Source organism: Rhinolophus hipposideros (assembly GCF_964194185.1).
Source record: "Rhinolophus hipposideros genome assembly, chromosome: 22".
Lineage (NCBI taxonomy): Eukaryota > Metazoa > Chordata > Mammalia > Chiroptera > Rhinolophidae > Rhinolophus > Rhinolophus hipposideros.
Window position 1 is genome coordinate 22,704,287 of NC_138068.1, and position 20,356 is coordinate 22,724,642.

At 53.2% G+C, this 20,356-nt stretch overlaps 1 protein-coding gene across 8 annotated transcripts in view; it reads right to left on the reverse strand.

The window, feature by feature from the left end:
• Positions 1-6,662: 6,662 nt before the first annotated feature.
• Positions 6,663-20,356, reverse strand: part of HM13 (histocompatibility minor 13) — a 37,653-nt gene continuing 23,959 nt past the window's right edge. For 2 of the 8 annotated variants that reach the window (XR_013992272.1, XR_013992273.1), the window contains 6 exons: positions 19,193-19,276; positions 16,095-16,131; positions 14,056-14,158; positions 9,864-9,949; positions 7,947-8,149; positions 6,663-7,100 (listed from right to left, as the gene is read on the reverse strand). Coding sequence is in view for 6 of the 8 variants with exons in the window: in XM_081033733.1 (XP_080889859.1) it covers positions 7,001-7,100; positions 8,003-8,149; positions 9,864-9,949; positions 14,056-14,158; positions 16,095-16,131; positions 19,193-19,276 (557 nt within the window). In the remaining 2 variants the exon portion in view is untranslated. The remainder of the gene's footprint in view (positions 7,101-7,946; positions 8,150-9,863; positions 9,950-14,055; positions 14,159-16,094; positions 16,132-19,192; positions 19,277-20,356) is intronic. The other 6 variants (XM_081033733.1, XM_081033731.1, XM_081033735.1 and 3 more) reach the window with 3 other exon arrangements.

Here is a 20,356-nt window from a genome sequence, read left to right on the forward strand (position 1 = left end):
ATGTAAAATATGTCCCAGGTAAATCCAGGGTGATTAGCAAACAGTTGCTGAGCAAGTTGGGAGAAGCAGGTTTGAAGCTTAAAACACAAAGGTGTCACTTTGGCTGGAGCAGAAAGGACTGGCCAGTGTTTGCAAAGGAGGCAGGCGGCAGAGAGAGAATGAGAGTAATTCAAATAACAGCAAAAATCAGCAACTAGGTATCCCCATTTTACAGAACAGAAAACTAAGGCTTCGAGTTAGTTGGCTAAGGCCACACAGCAAGAGATTGGCAGAGTCAGAATTTCAAACCCTGTTTCTCTAAGTCCAGAGTCTGTTGTTTCCGGGGGTTCTCCATGAGGCCAGATGAACGGAAGCCACGGGGAGGCCTGTGGAGACACTGAGACTGGGGTGTGACCCAGGCAGAGGGGAGCATGGACCACAGAACAAGACCTGGGTACACAGACTCACACACACATGGGCAGAAAGGTCAAACAGCATACAAGCAAAGCCTTTTCAAAAACCCTTTACAAACCCAAGCACTTCCATAGCCACACAAGAGCTCTCGCACACCAGCGCAGGCACTTGTTTACACAAATGTTCTCACAAACACACCCTCGTAACATATCAAGATAGATCTAGAAGCACAAGCACGTGTTCACAAACATAATCGAGGGGAAACACATCTACAACACTGTCCCACGTTAAGAGTTCAGCACGTCACAGTTACCCACATACTTGCACAAACCTAACCCAGAGACTTACAAGGACACACTCACACACGCACAGACTCATAATTGCAAAGACCTTCTCAAGCAGAAAGGACCCGGGTCAAGGAGAAAGGGGCTTCACCCAGCTCTGCACCTTGGCAGCTGGCTTTCCAACCTTGGCCCCGTGGGTTTTCTCTACTCCCTTCCACCATCTGCGACATGTGTTGTCTGCGTGCCTTCTGTGCCCCTCCCCACTTCAGGGCCCCAGATGGACCCTAGAGTAGCCCAAGAGCAGGTGGGCACCCAGCCTGCAGAGGCGAGGTGTGGGGGGATACTCCTGCCTGCTGGGGTCAGGCAAGTGGAGTCCTTGAATATAGTACCAGGGGGCTCAGCCTTATCTGGGCCCTCTCCCTTCTTCCCCCAGGATCTGCTCCCTGGCAGGCACAGAATGGGGCCATTCACAACTTTGAGGAGGCTGGGAGAAGAGGGGAGGAAAGAAAGGCCCATCGCTGACGCAGGCGGGCCTCTCCAGCCACCACCCAGGGGTCTGCCTTCACATGCAGATGGCCTGTTTGCCTCACCTGGTCTACTTTAAAATGACAAAGTGTTTGGATGCTGTCCGGGGATTAGATTACACGACAATTGATCAGAATGGGAAGTGGAAAGTTATTGACTGTGGAAGTAAAATCAACGACGTCAAAAGAATATGCACCGTAGATGTGATTTACATAATAGGCATAGAAAAAAAAATCTGACATCTATGTTGTTAAGGGTTGTTACGGGGTGGCAGTAACATGCTGTTTTATTTTCCCATTTTTTTTAACACATATTCTAATTTTCTACAAGGCACTATGTGCAGCTCCTGGATAATAAAGTTTTTATAAGTGAATATTTAGTGACATGAAAAATGATGATGGGGCGGTGACCTCATGTGAGCTCAGAGCTTGGGAAGGCTCTTGATTGCTCTGTGGACATGTCCCTTCTCTGTGTCTTTATCCCTTCATCTGGATAATGGAAATCCACATGGGGAGTGTTGTGTTAAGGATTTAATGCATGTAAACACTTGGACTGTGCTTGGCACATAGCAAATGCTCAATAGTAGCTGCTGTTTATTACTCTGCCATGAAGGTTTCTGTTTACACTCTCTAGTACAGATTGGACACCTCCTGTGTGCCTGGAGGGATGGGTGTGCGCAAGTCCCCTACGCTGGCCCATGTGCAGGTTCACATGTATATAGGTTTGTGTGTGCACATATGTGTGCCTTGTGCACACCCAAAGTATAAATGTTGCACGAGGCACACTGCACTCATGTGGGGGCACGAGGCACAAGAGTGTGCAAACAGGATCACAGGCCCTTGGTTCCGAGAACACCCTGGGGTGATAGGAATGCTGTTCTTAGTTCTCTGCCCCCAGCGCTCTCCTCCGCCTGGTTCCCTTCAGCTCAGAGCTGCTAAATTTAGGTTTCTTCCTGGCACCCACCCAGACCCAGGGACCCTGAGGGGACTTAAGACATGTTTAAGGCTGGCAATGGTACGGATCGAACAAGGAAGAGGAAATTGGTAAGCAAAGTTGGGGCACCTGGGTTTGTGGCTGCCATGCTACCCAGGGACATCTGGATGGCTCTGGCTGCCGCGTCTCTGGCCAGCTTTGCGTCCTCAATCTCTCTTATCCATATACCTACCCCCATACTCCTTGCCCTTTTATCACTCAGAGCATCACCATCAATGGCCTGGAGCACCATCACTGGCTTCCCAACCTTCTCCATTTCTAAAGCTTAAAAAGGACTATGTCAGTTCCCTGCTCAGAATCCTTCCTTGGAGCCCCACTGCCTCCAGGATAAAGCTTAAGATCCTTGCCTGGTTTTGTGGGATCTGCTAAACTTTCCTCATCTCACTCTTCTTCACTGTGCTGGCCTTTTCTCTCTCCTCAGACAGGGATTCCCTCCTGGAAGCAACGAAGGGGAAATGAAAGAGGTGAGCTTCCTCCCCTCACTCTTTATATTTAATTTAGAGTCCAGCAACTGCATTCAGATCTTATCTTTGCCATATCCTAGCTCTTTGTGAACCTGCGCAGAGTTTTAGATGCCCCCTTTGCCAGATGGAGATAAGTTAATATTTCCTTTTGTTGTGGCTACATTTACTTTTATTTTCAATTGTATTTGTTTTTTAAAAAACATGTTCATCTGGCTCAAAAATTTAATACAACAAAAATTTTCTCCCATGACACCCAGTTCCTTTGTATCTTCCTTAGCCTGTTATTCTTTTTGCACATCTTGTAGACTGACTCTTCCATGAATATCATCTGTTGAGGACCTACTGTATGTGCTTTCCATGGATATTTCACTCAGTTCTCAGAGCCACCCATCGGGTAGATGAGGAAGTCGAGGCTCAGAGATGAGAAGCCAATTGCCCAAAGCCACACATTGATAAGCAGTAGACCCAAGATAACGGAAGCCTGTCCATTTATGAAGTGCCTACTATGTGCCAGGTCCCCAGGACTGTCCCAGACCTGGACATTCAACAAATTATTCAACAGATACTGAGTGCCCTCATCTTTTGCGCACTCGGCAGGGTGTAGCAGACGGCTCATCGTTGATGCCCCATTTTCCAGATAAGAAAACCAAGGAACAGAAGGGAAAGAAACCTTCCTGAGGTCACATAGTGATAAGCAGCCCCGTTTCACTGGTGGGAAAAGTAGGGCACAGAGAGGGGAAATGACTTCCCCAAGGAAACCCAGCTGGCAGGTGGCAGCGCGCAGACTGGAAGCCTCACATGGCCTTGGGGGTCCCAGCACGCGGCCGCGTCGCCCCTCCCCTCCGGTGGGCGGACTCAGTCCGGGCCCCGCCCCCGCCCCCGCCGCCCGCGGCTGCGATCCAGGCAGCCCCGGCGGCCGTTTCCTGCCTGCTCGTCGGGCGGGCGGCCGGCCCATCTGGCGGCCCCCACGGGGCGGTGCGGGGAGGCGGCCCAGACTCGCTGGAGCCAGGCGCGGGCCCTGCCCCCCTGCCCGCCTGCAGAGCCCAGGTGTGGCCGCGGCGGGGGAGGGGGTGTGCCTTCCTTCCCGCTCGGCCCTTCCTGACGCACCCGGGCAGGATGCAGCCGCCTCCTGGCCCTCCTCAGCCGCCGCCCGTGGCCCGGCCTGGAACCGTGGGGGGAATCGAGTGCTGGGAGAGCGGGGCGGGAGGCAGCCTCAGGCCCCGCCCGCTTCTGGTACCCCCTGCTTGGGAAACCCGGGCAAGTTTTGCCCTTTGGGGGGGTTCGTGTACCCGCTGGTGCGAGGACAGCTGAACTCGGCCCTTGTGGATCTCACAGGCTCCGGCCTCGTCCCTCAGGGTCCCCAGACAGAACTGTGGGAGACTGAGGTATCTCTCCTGCGTTAGGTCTTAACGTTATCATTAACATGACATGATCCGTTTGTTCAGCACTGCACGTCTCTTCCCATCACACCTCAGCTGCAGCGTGGGCACCGGACCTGTTCCCCGCTGTGCCCAGCCCAGGTGCTGAGGTCTGACCGGGCGTCCCAAGGCCTTATCCCCAAAGTCGGAGCCGTCCCTGGAAGGGAGGTTCTCACCCATTTCACAGCTGAGGAAACAGGCCGGAGTGGGCAGGCCCGTCCCAGCCCCATCGAGGCAGCCAGCCCGGCGCAGTCACATGTTGACTCTCTTCTTCAATGCGGCCCCCAAGGAAGGGAACCCAGAATCCAGTATCCTGGCTGATGTCCAACCACGTCTGGTGAGCATCGTGGTCTTGGAAGCCAGGCACCTTGGGTTCACATCCCCTCTGGGTACTTAATGCCTCTCAGCTTCACTTTCCTTTATCTGTAAAAATGGTACCTTCCTTACAGGGTTAGTATAACAAATATTTTGGAAACACGCAGCGTGATGCTACACACACAGGAAATACAAATGAAGTAGTATGTGTACTTGGGCTCTCAGCAGGGCTGGCTGGTCTTCCCCCGGCGGTCCTCTCCCAAGTACGGGAGTCGAGGGAGACTGAGGCCACAGAGAGGGACACCTACCAAATCAGGGGCAGAACTTGGGGGTTTTGGAGCAGTTTCCCAAGAATCCACCCCCACCCCAGGGTGAGGCTGGCACTAGGCCCACCCAGCCACCCACCCCCGCCTCTCAGGCGTGCAGGCCCAATGCGAGCCCGGCCTGGTGCCATTTTTCCATGGGACTCTGGCGGTGGCGGTTCACATCTGGAGTCTAGACTCGGAGGCTCTGCGGGCCGGGCCTACCGCCCGGGCTGGGCCACCGCTGCCCGCTGTTTGCTCAGCTGAAGCTGGTTAATTGGAATTAGAGTGGCCTCTGCGGTGCCGGCTGGCCGGGCGGGCCCTGGATGGCCGCTGCTGAGGTCTGTGGAACATCTGGCCGGGCCAGGACGGTCATTAGGTGGCAGGCGCCCGGCGCCACTGCCACCTCAGCCTCTGCCGGGGGCCGGCGGTGACTCAATGAGGCCTTTGTGGGCCCTGGGCCGCAGAGCCTACTGCACTGTGTGCCTGGGCTGCCTGCCCCATCTGCCGCCCTCAGAGGGGCCTTGTTCCAGGACCACACGGCCTCCCCTCCAGAGGCGGCTGGAGTCAGAAGAGATCCGAGAAGCCCCTGAAAGGGACCTCCCTGGCCAGGAGAAGCCTGTGAGATTTCCTACTCTCACTTTCCTTTCTGTAGAATCCCAGGCCCAGAGAAGTTGGATGGCTCGCTCAAAGGTACCCAGCACACCAGCCTCAGTGACTCAGGCCCAGGAGTCCAGACGAGTTGCACAGTGCTTAGGAACTTCGGAATTCGACTGGGATTGCTTGAGGCCAATTGCTGGATTCCTTGCTTGTGGGCAAGCTGCCTTAATTCTCTCATTTGCACAATGGGACTAATACTATCACCCGAGCCCAGACTGTAAGAATTAAGTGAAATCCTGTATTGAGGTGCTTGGTACATGTAGCCGCTCAATACCTAGTGAGGTTATTACAATACTTCTGATTCGCTGCTCATACTTGTTCTTTGGACACCTCCAAACTGCCTGAAAGCCACCGTTATTTTCAGCCCTTGAACCTGAAGCTTGGGCAAGGGAGTGCGGTAGCAGACTGAGTGTCAGGCCAGTGGCCAGCCCCTCCCATCTGTTTCTCCACCCAGTAACCCCAAACTAGGCAGGCAGACGAGGACCACTCCTCACCTGGTCCACCGTGGGTTCTCCTGCAGTCCCGGGCTGCTGTCTTCTGCAAACCTTGGAGAAACCCTGGACCTGGGATCTCCAGCTTTCAGGCCTGGATGGCCTCTCAGAAGCACTGGGCCCAATCCCACTCCACCCTATCCTTTCCATTGGCCCTGACCCTTGTGCTGTGACCGGCCTCGCTGTGGGGAAGGAAGTGGCTCCTAGAATCAGGATCCTTTTGGCCTTGCAGTAGTCACTTTGGAACCCTGGGAATGGGAGTGATGGGACCTTGATCTCCAGGGTGCCCTAAAGTCCCGTTGCTCTCCAGCTGAAGCCATGTGGGCACTGGGACCAGGGCAGCTGGCTCCTGCCAGCCTGGGAATAAAACCTAAACTTCCCTGGGTGGGGCCCACAGGCCCTGCCCATTTCTCTGGCTTTACAGATACTGGTCTCTTGCTGAGTGAGGTCAGCCCTCTGGTACCAACCCCTCCACCCCCCTTGGTGGGGGTGGGAGGATAGGGGACACATCCAGCACCTGTCCGACACCCTTGCTGCCCTCTAGTGTGAGGATGGTGGTGAGTAAAACTGGACGGCTGGGGGAGAGGAGGGCTCACGGGCCCCCTCTACTGGCCGGAGGGTATCCTTGGGGTGCTGAGCAGGCGCGGGCCAGGCACTGGTGGGCATTCAGGACAGAGGTCAGGGCCTCCTCCCAGGTTGCGACAGTCCAATCCCCAGGAAAGGGGCTCACGGGAAAGTTTCTGGGTAGAAGGGTGAGAGCTAGTGAACCCAGTGCAAGATGCTGGGTGCAGAGAACCCCTCCAAGGAGCACAGCGGCTTGCCTGGGCAATGGGACGTGTTTTTAATGTGAGGCAAAGTCAGTCCACAATACAAAAATCTAAAAATCAGACCCACTTTTCCCACCTGGCACCTGGGGAAGTGGGGGGACGTTGGGGGCTTCCTTTGCCTGCAGGGGATGGGGAGGCGCAGAGGAAGGCCACAGAAGGGGGAGAGGGAAGCAGGTCACAGAGACCCCATCTTGAGGGATCCCGCTGCCCCTGTCCTTGCCCCTCCCTGGAGCCGCCCAGCTTCCGGCGCCCTCTGCCTTGTGCAGGCCTGTGCTGGTCCGTCCCCTCCTGCCTGGTCCGGCCCTCCGAGGCTCAGGCACCAGGTGCATCATTTCTCCTTCTTCTCCAGCCCCTTTGATGCCGAGGCCTCTGTTCCCTCTTTGGATTCTGTCACGACCGCTGGATCCTTAGGATTTGACTCCTCATAACTGACCAAAAAACAAAACAATAAGAACAACACATTTAGAGGAGGGGGAGAGCAGAATCTTTGTGCCCTGCCATCCCACCGTCCCAGGAAAACCCCTGGGCTCACAAGGAACGTTAGCCCGTATCCACTACCCAGCATCCTCCAGTGCTCAGCCCGGCCGCACTGTGTCCTCCTCAGATAGGTGGCCCTGCTTTCCCTGTGCCCGGTGGTGCCAAGAGGCAGCAAGGGCAGAAGGAAATAAGAGAAATTGGGCTTGGGTGGACCAACTTTAAGCTTCTTGAACTTTCCGCTGGAGACAGTGGGGAAACAAAGAGGCAGCCAGGATGAGGCTACGGGAGATGGGCTGCCTCCCAGGGCACAAGGCAGGACTCAGATAGCTCAGCCCCAGGGGTGCGGGCAGGCGAGGGGGTTGCTCTACAGGCAAGTGGCACGGAGCCACCTTTGAAGGCGGACACTCGGGCTTAGCTCTTACTATGGGCTTCACTTATTGAGCAATTGAGTTCCTGCCAAGGACAATACCCACATTTCCTCACCAGATCAGCCCCGTGAGGCAGGAATGTGCCCACTTACAGGTGAAGAAAGAGAGGCTCTGAAGGAAGAAAGTGACTTGCCCAAGGTTATGTATGGACGAGCAGTAACAGTCTCCACTACTGTATGACAAGGGCTGTTGACATCCACTCTCACGAGAGCCTCACATTACTGGGGACATGAGGACGCGAAGTTGACGTTGCCCTGCTCCCTGGCCCCATGCAGTGACTGCCTGATGGTTGTGGAAGGGCTGCCTCTTGCCGCCTGCCCCTGGCAATGCTCCCTGCCCCGTACACTGGAGCTGGGGTGTCTGCCCTACCTTGGGCCCCGGGGCACTGTGGGGAAGCGGGCAGGTGGGCACCCACTGGGCATTACATGGCGCTGGGATTCTGCGGGCGCCGGCGGCGAGGGCCAGCTAGCTTCTGCTGCATGGAGGCGGCCAGGCTGGCTGGGGAGCCCGAGACTGTGGGGAAGTGGGTGAGCCTCGGGGTGTGAGGCAGGATTTCCGCTGAGGACTCGTAGCTGCGTGAGAGACAGACAGAGAGACAGAAAAAAAGAGATGGCGAGGAAAAGACTAAGGGAGGACAGAGACCTCTCTTCCCAGGAGCAGGGAGCAGAACTATCTTACTTTGATCTCTCTCTATACCTTCAGGCTCTCTGGAAAGAAGCCAGTATCAATTGGAGAATTAAAAAAAAAATGCACCTATACAAGGGGGATACTAGGCAGTTGGGCAAAAGAATAGGATTCACCAGACGTCTGTTGTGGGATCAATTCTCAGATACACTGTTGTGTGAAAAATCAAGACGTAGAACGCTCCGAGAATGCCACCATCTGTGCAAGGATATGTACCCATCTATCTGCTCTTCAGTGCAAAGATGCCTCTGAATGTAGAGACACTGATGGAGCTGGCCTCTGTGGGGGGGCTAGAGGCCTGAGGGTGTCGTCCCCCCTCAGAGCTAGGGAATTTTGAAGCATGTGAATGTATTACCTATTTGAAAATAAATGAATTAAAAAAAAGGCGGGGGGAGAAGAACCAATAAAGGGAAAAGTAAAACAAAAGATAAGGTGGAGAATTAGGGAGAGAGATGGAGAGAGAAGAGAGAGACTACCTGCTTTCCCCCTCAACCTAAGAACCTCCTGAGGCGTGGGGGTGGAAAGGTCGGGGCAGAGTGCCTATATGGCCGAACATTTAGGGAAACCAAGCAGCAGTGGGTGAAAGGGGCACCCTCTGTTCCAGATAGGGGTGTTCAGAGCTTGACCCCATGAGGACACAACAGGACTGGGACTGGGGAGGTTACCCCAAGGGTGGGAGCTGAGCTCAGGGATCACGCCCCACCCCTGCTCCCAAAGCAGCACCCCCAGATCTGTCCTCAGGTTCACCCCCAGCCTTGTCTCAGGGTCCACAGGACTTTGCCAGGCCAGGAGATAAGGACAGGCAGGCTGGGAGCCTGGGGCTTCTAGGCAGGGCAGGTACGGGGGAGGGGTGAGTCACAGGTTCCCCTGCAGGCAGCCAGGTGCACAGAGAGCCTGGCAGGCACTCGAGGGACAACGTGGAGGCCAGGCAGGTGGAGCTGGGTGGAAGGCCCCTGAGTGGGCAGTTTCATTCGCAGCTGGCAGTTATTTCTGGGTCCCTGGCAGGCGGGGTTGGTGGTGCTGGGGAGCAGACACCTGTCGGAGTCACGCAGGCCTTGGGGTGTAGGTGGGGCTGAGCACAGGGTGTGGCCAGTGTGTATATGGCCATGGGGCAGGGGTATGTGTGCGACTGAGACACAGAAAAACCAGCTTGCTGTGGGTTACAGCCACAGAGGGGGCTGACCAGGGACCGACACTTGATTTCCAATCTGGGGGGCACTTTCCACCACCACATTGGAATCCTCCCTATTACTTCCCTGTGAAAAGGAGGCCAAGGGAGAGGAGGGACATGCCTGGAGTCACATAGTGGCACAGCTGGGCGGGAACCCAGGACTCCTGACAGTAGGGCAGCCGGCGGAGAAATCCTACACCAGCCAGTCCCTTCTTAAGACCAGCTGGCCTCTAGCTGTGGGCTGCTTAGAGAGCCCCAAGGCCTTGCCCTCCCGTGGCCCCCTGCGCTTCAGTGCAGTGGGAAGGGAGAGGGATGGAGCTGGTGGTGGGAACAATGTTCCCTTGGAGATGTGTACAAACAGCCCTGGCAGGCTCTAGCAGCTGCCTGCAGGTGCACCTGTGCCATGCAAATGTCTGTCCCTTGCCCCTTACCTGAACATCTCTGTCACTTCTCCTTTGGCCAGTGCCACTAGGACGGGAAAGCCAATGCAGGCGGGGACCAGGTAGAGGAGGGCAGGCTGTAAGAGGACACAGGGTGGTGAGGCAGGGCTGGGCAGGGTACTGGCTCAAGGCTACACCCATCATTCTATCCCTTTCCTGAGCAGGACAGGGACAGCGACCGCCCAGGTTCACAGAGCAAGTTAGTGCCTGGGGCTCCTGATTTCCAGACCTGGGCTGCTGCTCCCTGGGAGGGAAGGCAAGAAACCCAAAGAAACTAAAGTACGCAGGGCTTTAAGGTACCCAGGAGCCTGGCTGGCAGTGTCCCAATCAGCTAGGACATCAGGTTCAAACATGCAACCTCTTGGTTGGTCTTATTCCCAGAGACTCTTGCTTCCCTAGGTCTGAGGCTAGAAGTTTATATTTTTAACAAATGCTCCAGGAGATGCTGGTATAATATGACGGTGACGACGACATAGCTGCTCTGTGTGGAGCATGTGCTGTGGCCTGTACTGAGGTTACTCTGATGGCCATTGGCTCCACTGGGATTCATGCCCTAGTGGTCTGGGCCCAGAGCCTGTGCCGAGATGGCTGGGTTTAGAGGACAGGACAATTATACTAACAACCCCTGGTCATGGAGCGCCTATTGTGTGCACTGAGCTCAAGCCTCCCAGGGGGTATTTTGGTCCATGTCCATATCCCCTAGGACTGTTCTCCTTGTGCACAAAAGGCTGATAATTTCAAAGAAGAGGGGACAGCCCAGGCCTCAGAGGTCTAAATGGTAAACTGGGGCTTGAACCTCGGGAATACTCAAAGCCATTCTTTTCCTTGCAGCACCCGAAAGTTGGACGTCACTCTAGTTCAACCTCTATGGCCTCCAATGCTCCCAGGGGCCCGAAGTCTCTGTGAGATGTGACCCTGCTTCCTTCTCCCCCTTCACCTGCACCTGCCTTACTCTGGCCACACTGGCCTCATTTCGGCCCTCACGGTCACCTCCAGCCTCAGGACCACTGCAGGTGGAGTTGCTGCTGTCAGTGATGCTCTTCCCAGCTTTGCTGAGGTGCCTGCTTTCAGACCTCAGCTCAGCTGTTACTTCCATGGGGAAGCCTTCACTTGCATGGAGTCAGGCCCTCTGGCTGCACACTCTCAGGGCCCCGTGCAGTCCTTCAGAGCACTCTTTGGCGATTTGGAACAGGACATCCGTGTGCCATTACAGACTGGAGTCTCTCCCCCTCAAGGCTGGGAACTCTCTCAGGGCAGCTCCATAGCTGTCTTGTTCACAGCTGGATTTCTGAGACTCAGAACAGGGCCTGGCAAATACCATGTTTCCCCCAAAATAAGACCTAGCCGGACCAGCAGCTCTAATGCGTCTTTTGGAGCAAAAATTAACATAAGACCCTGTCTTCTATAAGACCGGGTCTTTATTAAAGTAAGACCCAGTATTACATTATATTATATTATATCCGGTATTATATTATACCTGGTCTTATATTAATTTTTGCTCCAAAAGACGCGTTAGAGCTGATAGTCTGGCTAGGTCTTATTTTCGGGGAAACAAGGTACGAAACAAATGGTGTCTTCATGGGTGCTCACATAGTTAAGAGGGTGTCTTGGAGATGACTGGTGAGGAGACATCACTCCTAGGGCAAAGCCAGCCCCGGGCCAGAGAACAGGGCTCCATAGCCCCGATCCTGATCTTCGTATCATGTTTTTGGTACCCGCCATGGCTGTACTGTGAACCGTACCACTTCATATCACATTATCCTCGAAATCTAATTAACATAGCAAATCTTAAGAGCTGAGTTTTACAAATGATGCTACTGAGCTTCAGGCAGAGGGCAATGACTCGCCCAGGGCCACACGGGGCGTCTAGAAGTGGATGAAGCTGGATTTGAACCTGGGCAGCTGAGCTGCTCCTCCTGCAGCAGGTCCCTGCTATGAGCTAGGCTCTGGGCTGAGAGCGATAGAAACCACACTGACGAAGGTCCCCACCGAAACTTGTGAGAGGCAGCCGGAGCAGTACTCAGAGCCGACGGCGGGCAGTGAGCGTGTGATGATCAGGAGGACATCAGTATGTTATTTTCTTTCCTCGCAGGGCAGCGGGGAGCCTCTCCAAAGAAAGTCAGTGCTAGACAGAGGCTGGGATGTACAGCTTGGGGCAGTGAGCTGAGGGTCAGGACTGCTGGCTTTCCGTCTGACTGGGCTTTGCTGTGTGACCACGGCAGACTGCTTCCCCCTTCTCTGTATAATGAGGACACCTGGTCATCTCCAAGGCCTTTCTAGATCCCGGGCTTGGAGTGGCTTTTGATAGAGGCTGAGTAAGTTGAAGACACATCGGTAGAGGAGACCCCTACCCTAGGGAATTGCTGGCATTGGGACTGTCTGTGTCTTGGAGAGGGAGAGGGACCTCATAGATCAGGTTCCCCTTGTGTCCTGGATCCCTTTCCCAAGATTTTCAGGGAGATAGCCACATGGGTGACGGGAGAATGGCTGGGCTGCTGTTGAGGCGTAGCACGAGCCTGGGGCCTGGGGCCAGGGGCCAGGAGCCCAGGACTCCAGCCAGGACCCAGCCTGGCTTGCTGTGTGACCCAGGGAAGTTTCCTTTTCTATCTGGGCCACTGTCCCCCACAAAGAGAGGTCCACCTCTCCTGCCTCTGCCTAGCGGTGTGAGAGCTACCGATGGGATCCTCTGCTGAGTCTACCTGAGGCAGAAGGCAAGCCTGCCACCTGGTGGCTGCTGGGGGAATGGCTTTGGGCTTGGACTTGTAACACTGGCTGAATTGGAGAAGAGACCTCCAAAAGACGCTAAATGCGTCCCCCAACCCAGGTCTAATCACTGAGACCTCCTTGCCAAGTGTAGGTCACTCTCAGTTTGAACAGACCCAGAGGCCATTTGGAGCAGAGAGAATGAGAGGTGACTCCCCATTGGTTGGTTTTTCCACCCACCTCCAAACTTTTGTAAAATAACACTAGTATCAACTTCATAGATACTATAGATATTTAAATATTATAAAGACTAAACGAGTTAATGAGCAAAAGGGTTTAGCACAGTGCTTGGCACAGAGTGTAACTGCTTAACAAACAGCTCTTGCCATTAATTTAAAGGTGGCTCCTCTGTGGCAGGTGCCCTGGGTGGTGGGCGGCCTGGGGATGGGGCGGGGGGAGAAGGGGAAACAACAATTTGACAGCTAGGGCCAGGCATTGTTCTGAGCACTTTACTTATATTAACTCATTTCATCCTCAAGTAATCCCAGGGTGACACTACTATTTATCCTCATTTTCTCTTTTTATTCAATGAAGAAAATCAAGTGTAATTTCAGCAACCTATTCAGAGTCCCATAGCTAGTAGGTGGTGGGGTCTGGATTCCCACTGGGATTCCCTCCGCCTCCGTTCCACACACCCTTTCCCAGGGCCGGGGGTTCAGAGCCTGGGCTTGCTTTTCACGGGACCCAGGTTCGAATCTCAGCTCTAACACATACTTGTGGCGTGGTACCTGAGCTCCGGTTTTCTCATCTGTTCACGACCCTCCTGTAGTACTGAACAGGGCCTGGCTCATGAGAAGCTCTGTTATTTCCAGTAGAGAGTAATCCTGTCTGCTGGCTTTGTCCCCCCAGACTGCCCCTCTATACTGACAACAGCCTCTAGCCCCCACCCCATGTAGGTTCACTCTGTGGCAGCTCAGTATCCATCTTGGGGGGAGGATACAGGGCCTAGCCTGCCTGGGGAGTGGGGCCCCCAACACCCTATCACTCATCTGGTGGCGTGGGCACTGGTTGAAACACCCGGCACCCACCCCAGTCCCGTTCTTCAGTCTTGCCCTCTACTGAAGCTCAGAAGCCAACTCTTCTCTTTCCTAGACGCCCTGCAGCTAGGGCCATGTGACACTGATCTGGCCCATGAGATAGGGGGAAATATATGCTGAGAAGGTTCTGGGGAAGGTTTTGCCTTCCTCGTGACGGCAACAGGTGGCTGGGGTCCTTTTCCCGCCTTCTCACCACTAATGTGGGTGTGCTGCCTGAAGCAGAGGCAGTCATCTTGCAGCAACCATGAGTGAAAGGCTGAGAGAATCAGACGTATTTGCTCTGACACCGCTCGGTAGTGCCCAGCTCGGTGTATGACAAACACGTCCTCTGACGTCATTTGCAGTGAAAGCACTCCTGATACACTGAGTGTGGTCCTGCTCACCTGGGCGTGCTTGAAGATGTGCATGATGAAGATGGTAAGGCCCAGGCCGAAGATGTAGGCTGCAAAGCTGGTGTAGAAGTAGGTGTGGGTGTTCTTTTTCAAGCTTTAGAAAGGGGTGGGAAGAAAAAGGAGGAGGGTTAGATGTAGGCATCCATTCTGAGAGGGGAGCTGGGAAGACCACGGAGGCTGTGAGGTGCCTGAGAGCTCTGGGCTGAGAGCCCGGAGGCGGGCATGCACTCTGGTACTGCCCCAGCTATGTGTCTTTGGACAAGTCACTTCCCTCCCCTCAGCCTTGCTTTACTCATCTGCAAAATGGGGAAACCACAAGCCATTTCCCTGGTGCCTGTGAATATCAAAATGCTATCACCTAGAACAGTGGCTGTAAGACTTCAGCCAGCATAGAAATCACCTGGAAAGCTTGTTAAAAAAAAAAAAAAGACAGTTCTAGGTCTGATCTAATAGGTCTGGGGCAAGGTCCGGAAACCTGCATTTTGAAAAACCACCCAGGTGAATCTGATACAGGTGGCCCATGCTTTGAGAAACACTGATGCAGACACTGTAAAGCTAAGTTACTACTTTTAAGTGCAGTGCACATAACATTCAGTAACCTGTTGTGAATACTAAATAGATGCTGACCGTGTGGATAAAATGCCAGTGACTTCCTGGCAATTCGTCCAAGCTCAGCCTCAGAACAGCTGCATCGCACGCACCCTGGCACTGCCATTACACTACTTCCCTTCACAACACCAGCTCATGACTGCTCCACGTCCGAAGCACCTGGGCCAGTGCCCAGTGACATCTGTGAAATGAACGGGTACTTCTGACCCCCTTCTTTCCTTGTCCTGGCTGCTTCTAGGCCTTGAGCTGCAAGTACACTGAGAGCTATCTGGTTATAAAGCCTGGCGTGCAACTGACTCCCATTGGGAATGTTGCACAGATCCTGGAACCACTCTGAAGGGCTTGCTTATCCTGCAAGTCCAGCCGAGGAACGAGATTCTGCCTCTGAGGATGCTGGCAGCTGAATGTGCGTTTCCTGCAAATGGCCTGGGGACTGTCATGAGTTTCTCTTTGTATCACCTCTGTAGAGCCAGGAGTAGAGCCAGCTGGCAAGATGTGTCTCTATTTACAAACTGACCAGGTGCCTTCCAAGGCCTGTCTGTAAGCTCGTGTGTACATGAGGTCCAGAGTGGCGCCACACAAATAATCCAGAGGTATGTGAGGGAGGAAAAAGTTAAGTTGCACATGCAAACTGGATTTCAATGATGCTGTACTGAGTTTCTCACTACCACTGTCAACACTATTACTGCTTTTGCAATGACTGGGCACGAGCAAATGAAAAGCATAAACCACCTCACAATTAAGGGCACACACAGCAAGCCCTCCCCTGGAATGACGGAGCGCCACCTGGTGGTGGCAGCTCTAGCTGCCCAGGTGCTCACTGTTAACTCCAGTGAGACCTTTCCTGTGGCTTTCGGTGGTAACCCAAGCTGGTCCCCTCCTCTCTCCCCTGTGCTTTCTACAATTGACTAAAAAAAGTCTGAATAACGAGAGGTTGTGGAACAGCTAGAGCAGCTGGGACACGGTGACCTGACCCTGGGCTGATAAAAATAATGATGAAAAAAAAAAAATGACGAGACTGCAGCTGGATTTCGCTGGGAGCTACTGAGAGCCTGTGTTCAGTACTGTCTCTCCAGATCTGCTTGATAATCCTGAGGTAGAAACTCTCGTTTACCAGAAATGTAAGGATGAGAAACCTCAGCGTAGGTCAGGTCACTTGCCAAGGTCACACAGCGAGAGAGAGACTATTGACCTTCTGGGTTTAAACTGCTTGGTCTGTGATTCTTAATTTACCTTTTTGAACACTTAAAACCTCAAAAAGCAAAATGCAGATAAAATCAGAACTGCTGTGGCCGCTGTGGGGGCGGAGGGTCTGGTCCCCCAGTTACCTCCTCTGGGTTCCTAAAAGCCACTGGAGAACCCCCGCCTGGGGAAGGCCCCTCCCTCACGCAGCCTGAGGGTTAGGGGTCCGAATAGCTTACCTGATGTCAAAACGCAGCAGCAAGGCAATGAAGATACCTGTGGGGAGAAAGCCTGAGTTAGACGATGGGGAAGCCAGCGCCTCAGGAGATGGAGCACCCCACCTGGGCCAGGGAGGAGCAGGGTAGTAACTAACACGCAAATGGGTCCCCAAGCTGGTGTTCCCAGTCATGGAGCAATCACTGGGGCCCAGAGTGTTGCCAATGCTGCCAACTGCCAGCAGAAATCCCGTTTATCAGGCCACCGAGAACAATGTCAAGGTCCCAGGATTTTGCTTTGGCTTTGGACCACATTGACCTGGCATCTCACAGCACCATATTGTATCACACCGGCTCCATCCACCCAAGTGTTTATTGAGGGCTGCTAATTAGCAGGCACCATAGGCAATACAGGGGTAACAAAAACCACTGTTCTCACAGAGCTCAACCAAGGGGGCAAGGAGTACACAGGCTGATCGAAAAGTAAGCAAAGTCAGTGTAAAATTGTACCTGTGAGGCTGCTTCCTGTGTCATGGGAAGGAGTACTGGGATGAGACCCAGGCTGGGGGTTGGGGGAGGATGAAGGACGGCTTCTTTGAGGAAGTGACACTTGCCAGGGAGAGGCAACAGCATGTGCAAAGGTCCTGAGGAAAGGCTCAGGGAGTGTGGCAGGGGATGGACCGGCCATGCAGGGCCCACGAAACATGAGGAGAAGCTGGGTCTCTATCCTAATCAAGGGGACACACTGGAAGAGTTCTGAGTGGGAGAATAACCTAAATAGACTTTAAAAAGACCCCTTTGGCAACTGCAGGGAGAAAGAGTAGGAGTAGGCAGACCATTAGGAGGCTCTGTGGGGCAGCTCAGGGGAGGGGGGTTACCTCTGTCCATCCACTGGACTCTTATTCACACTTCAAAACCCAGTCCAGACACCCTAGAAGCCTCTAAGAATCCCCAAGACAGCCTCCAGCCTCTGTATATTGTACACACAGCACATCTGTCTGTATCATCTCCCTGACTTTTTGGGCTTAGACAGGCAAGGGCCGAATCTCATTTAGTTAACAGCCGGCTCTCAAGAACCAAAACATTCTGTGCTGATCAGAAGCACCGACTGGCAACATATGCTTAATTGTAAAGAGAGAAATGAGTTAGTCCTTACTGTAGACAGTGTGAGAGTAGGGAGTTGGTGGGTGGAGAGCAGACAAATGCTGCTTTTCTGGAAACAAAGCCAGGAACTCAATGCCCCCTAGCGGCTAAATTCTGCAAGCGTTCTGCAACTGATCCAGGGGTCAGAGCTCTGCCAAACTTTCTTTCACTCCTCGTAATGCATCTGGTCCTCAAAACAATGCTCTGCAGCAACCCATCCTTCTTTGAAGAATATCCCCGAGGCTCTAAGAAGATGCAATTAACTTCCATTTATTTTGATTGCTGAAGGACTTAGATATACAGAGGGTGCCAAAAAAATGTATACACGTTTTAAGAAAGGAAAAAAATATTAAAATTGTAATACTTCAACATATGCCGGTAACAAAAGATGACTACAAGTCACATGTGTACATTTTTTTGGCACCCTTGTATACACAGGGTATATACAGAGATGCAGAGAAGTGCGGCACAGCCTCAAGCCCAGCGCTGTGACAACCAGGACATTGGGGAAGTGTGTGTGGGCGCCTGTGACAGACCATCCTACAGAGTGAACGGAGTGCTTTACAGGCCTGTTCTTCTCTCTGATGGAGCTGCCTCTTCCAGGGGAAGCTCATCTCCCTGCCTCACAGCACTGCAAGTTATAGCAACAGTGGGTTCAAGATCATACCCATGTAGCCCCAAGGCTGTAGGCACGCCTCCACCTCATTGGGTTGCTAAGAGTAGCAAAGACAATGTATAAAAAGCACTGCCACAGTGACTGGCACACAACAGGTGCCTGACAAATGACAGCTGTTGTGATTATCTTACTATGTGATGACCGCTATAAGAGTAGCTCTGACAGTGTAACCTTTTTTCGTAGTCAGACAGACCTGGTCTGAGTCCTGGCCCTACTGCTCACCAGGGCGAGAAGTTAGGTTAAGTCCCTTCACTCCTGAGCCTGTTTTCTCACTGGTGTAAGAGAGAGCCTCTGCTTTACCACCACGAGTACTTTGTGATACTTATATCACAAAATAAAAGTATCAACAGAAATGCATGTTACCACCCCAGGTTAGGAGAATAGCTATTAACTTCCTGCAGCGGAAAACAAATTGGCTTTTCATTTGTTTCAAACTTTCTTCTTTTAAGCAACTAGCTACGGGTGGGTGGATCGGGGTGTGTGTGTGTGTGTGTGTGTGTGTGTAACCCTCTAGGACTAGGAGAACACATATGCCCTTTGGATGTTCACTGCCCCTGTCACCAGGCCCAGCCACTGCAGCTGCCCTCAGAGTGGCCACTCAGCTTTGCCCTTAGTGTCTTGACTGGTCATTCAGGCTGCCGGTGCCCCGAGGCGAGGCAAGGCTGCGGCCCCCAGGGATACGTGCCCGTGATCAGACCTGCAGATGGGCACAGGTGTACTGACTAGCACCCACATGTAGACAATGGGCTCAAAGGCCAGCTTGTGCAAACGAGCAGGTGTGTGCCACATGTCCCTCTGCTAAAAGTGCAGACACAAGAATCCACACCCATGGTGCTCCTCTGTCTACATACACAGCATGTCCTCCCTGGAGCCCTTCCACCACTAGAAGAGGACCAATGGGACTTTGGTAGTTCTAGCACATTTGTGACACTTGCCAACACTGGCAAAGGGAGAGCACACGTGTAGGTGTGTGAGAGGAGTCAGGTTCCTCGAAGACGGTCATGACATGTGCTTTTTCAGAGAGTGAATTTCAGTCTGCCACATAATTTCTTTAGTTCTTGAGTAATATCTGTTCACCCAGACTAGAAGCTCTGTGAAGACACTCTTGCTCACTGCTGTCGGCCTGGCACATGACTAGTGCTCTGTAATGTTTATTAGGATGGACTCCTTCACCAAATCCCGGGCTGACCCAGGGGTGTGGGTGTGGAATCGCCATTCCCCTTCTCCTTCCCACTGGGTGAGGCTGTCTGTTTCACCGCACTCCTTGATCCAGGGACTACTCCCCCCACCCCAGCCCGGTCACCTGGAATGACTATATCGCCGAGTCCCAGCATGGCAAAGTTGTCCGCTTCGAGGCCCTTCTCCAGCAGATCCTGGGGAAACACCACTGCAGGGGAAGGCAAGGAATTGGCGAGAGCCCAGCTCACTTTGACTCCTAGCCCCCTATCTCTGTTGTAGGAAACTCACGCACCTGAATTTCTGGGTTGGGGGGTGTGGACGTGGAGGTGAGATGTTGGCAGGCTGAAGGGCAATGTCTCCATGTAGAACCACTGCTATTTACAGCGGGGAAGACTCTAGGCTCATCTAGGCCAAAGGCTTAATGCCTTTATTGAGCTAAAACTCACATACCATACAATTTCAATGTCTTTTATGCTATGAAACCCTTTGGTTAACTGGGATCGACCCTAAAGCCAAGCAGACCAAAGGGGATTAAAGAGCCCATGCAGTGCCGACATAATGGGCTTTCCCTCACCCTACAATAGGCGTATGGACAGCCCGGGGCCCTTGTTCTGAAGCTGGGGGCATCTGGACTATAGACTCCTGTGTCTGCCAAGGGACAGAAAGCCACACACCTACAAATTCCTTGTTCAAAGCCCCTCACTTGTAAATCCTGCTGCCCAGCTTGTTTGGATAAATACAGGTTGAGAGAAATGCTTCTCTCTATATCCAGTTATGGTTAAGAGGTGGCTGTAACTGGATTTCACCCTTAGGGCCTTGTGAGTAGAAGAGCAGGTAGGTGTGGGCTACTCAGACTGTGTGGGTCTGAAACCTGGTGCTGCTATGGGACTTTGCACTGATTACTTAACTGCTTTGTGCCTTAGTTTTCTCACTTGTGAACTGGGTATAACTCCAGAATGGGGCCCACAGGGTTGTGGTGAAGATTAGATGATTTGCACACTGCTAACTGCTACCCTACCCATTCTTTACTAACCCAGCTCCGATTTTGTGTGGGGCAGCCATCTCAGCTGAGGATCAAGGGTGCTGTAAGGCTAAGACAATCGGGACAATCCTGGTCCCTGAATTCTGGACTTCGCTTGCTGCTTGGGGTGGTCACATGACCCAGCTCTGGCCAATGGTCTGCAGAGGCATGCTAGGGGTTGTGGGTAAGCTTATGCTTTCCGAATAAATGTACAGATGCCCTCCTCTGCCTACTTCTTCCTGCGTTGAATGCAGTCACAGTGATTTA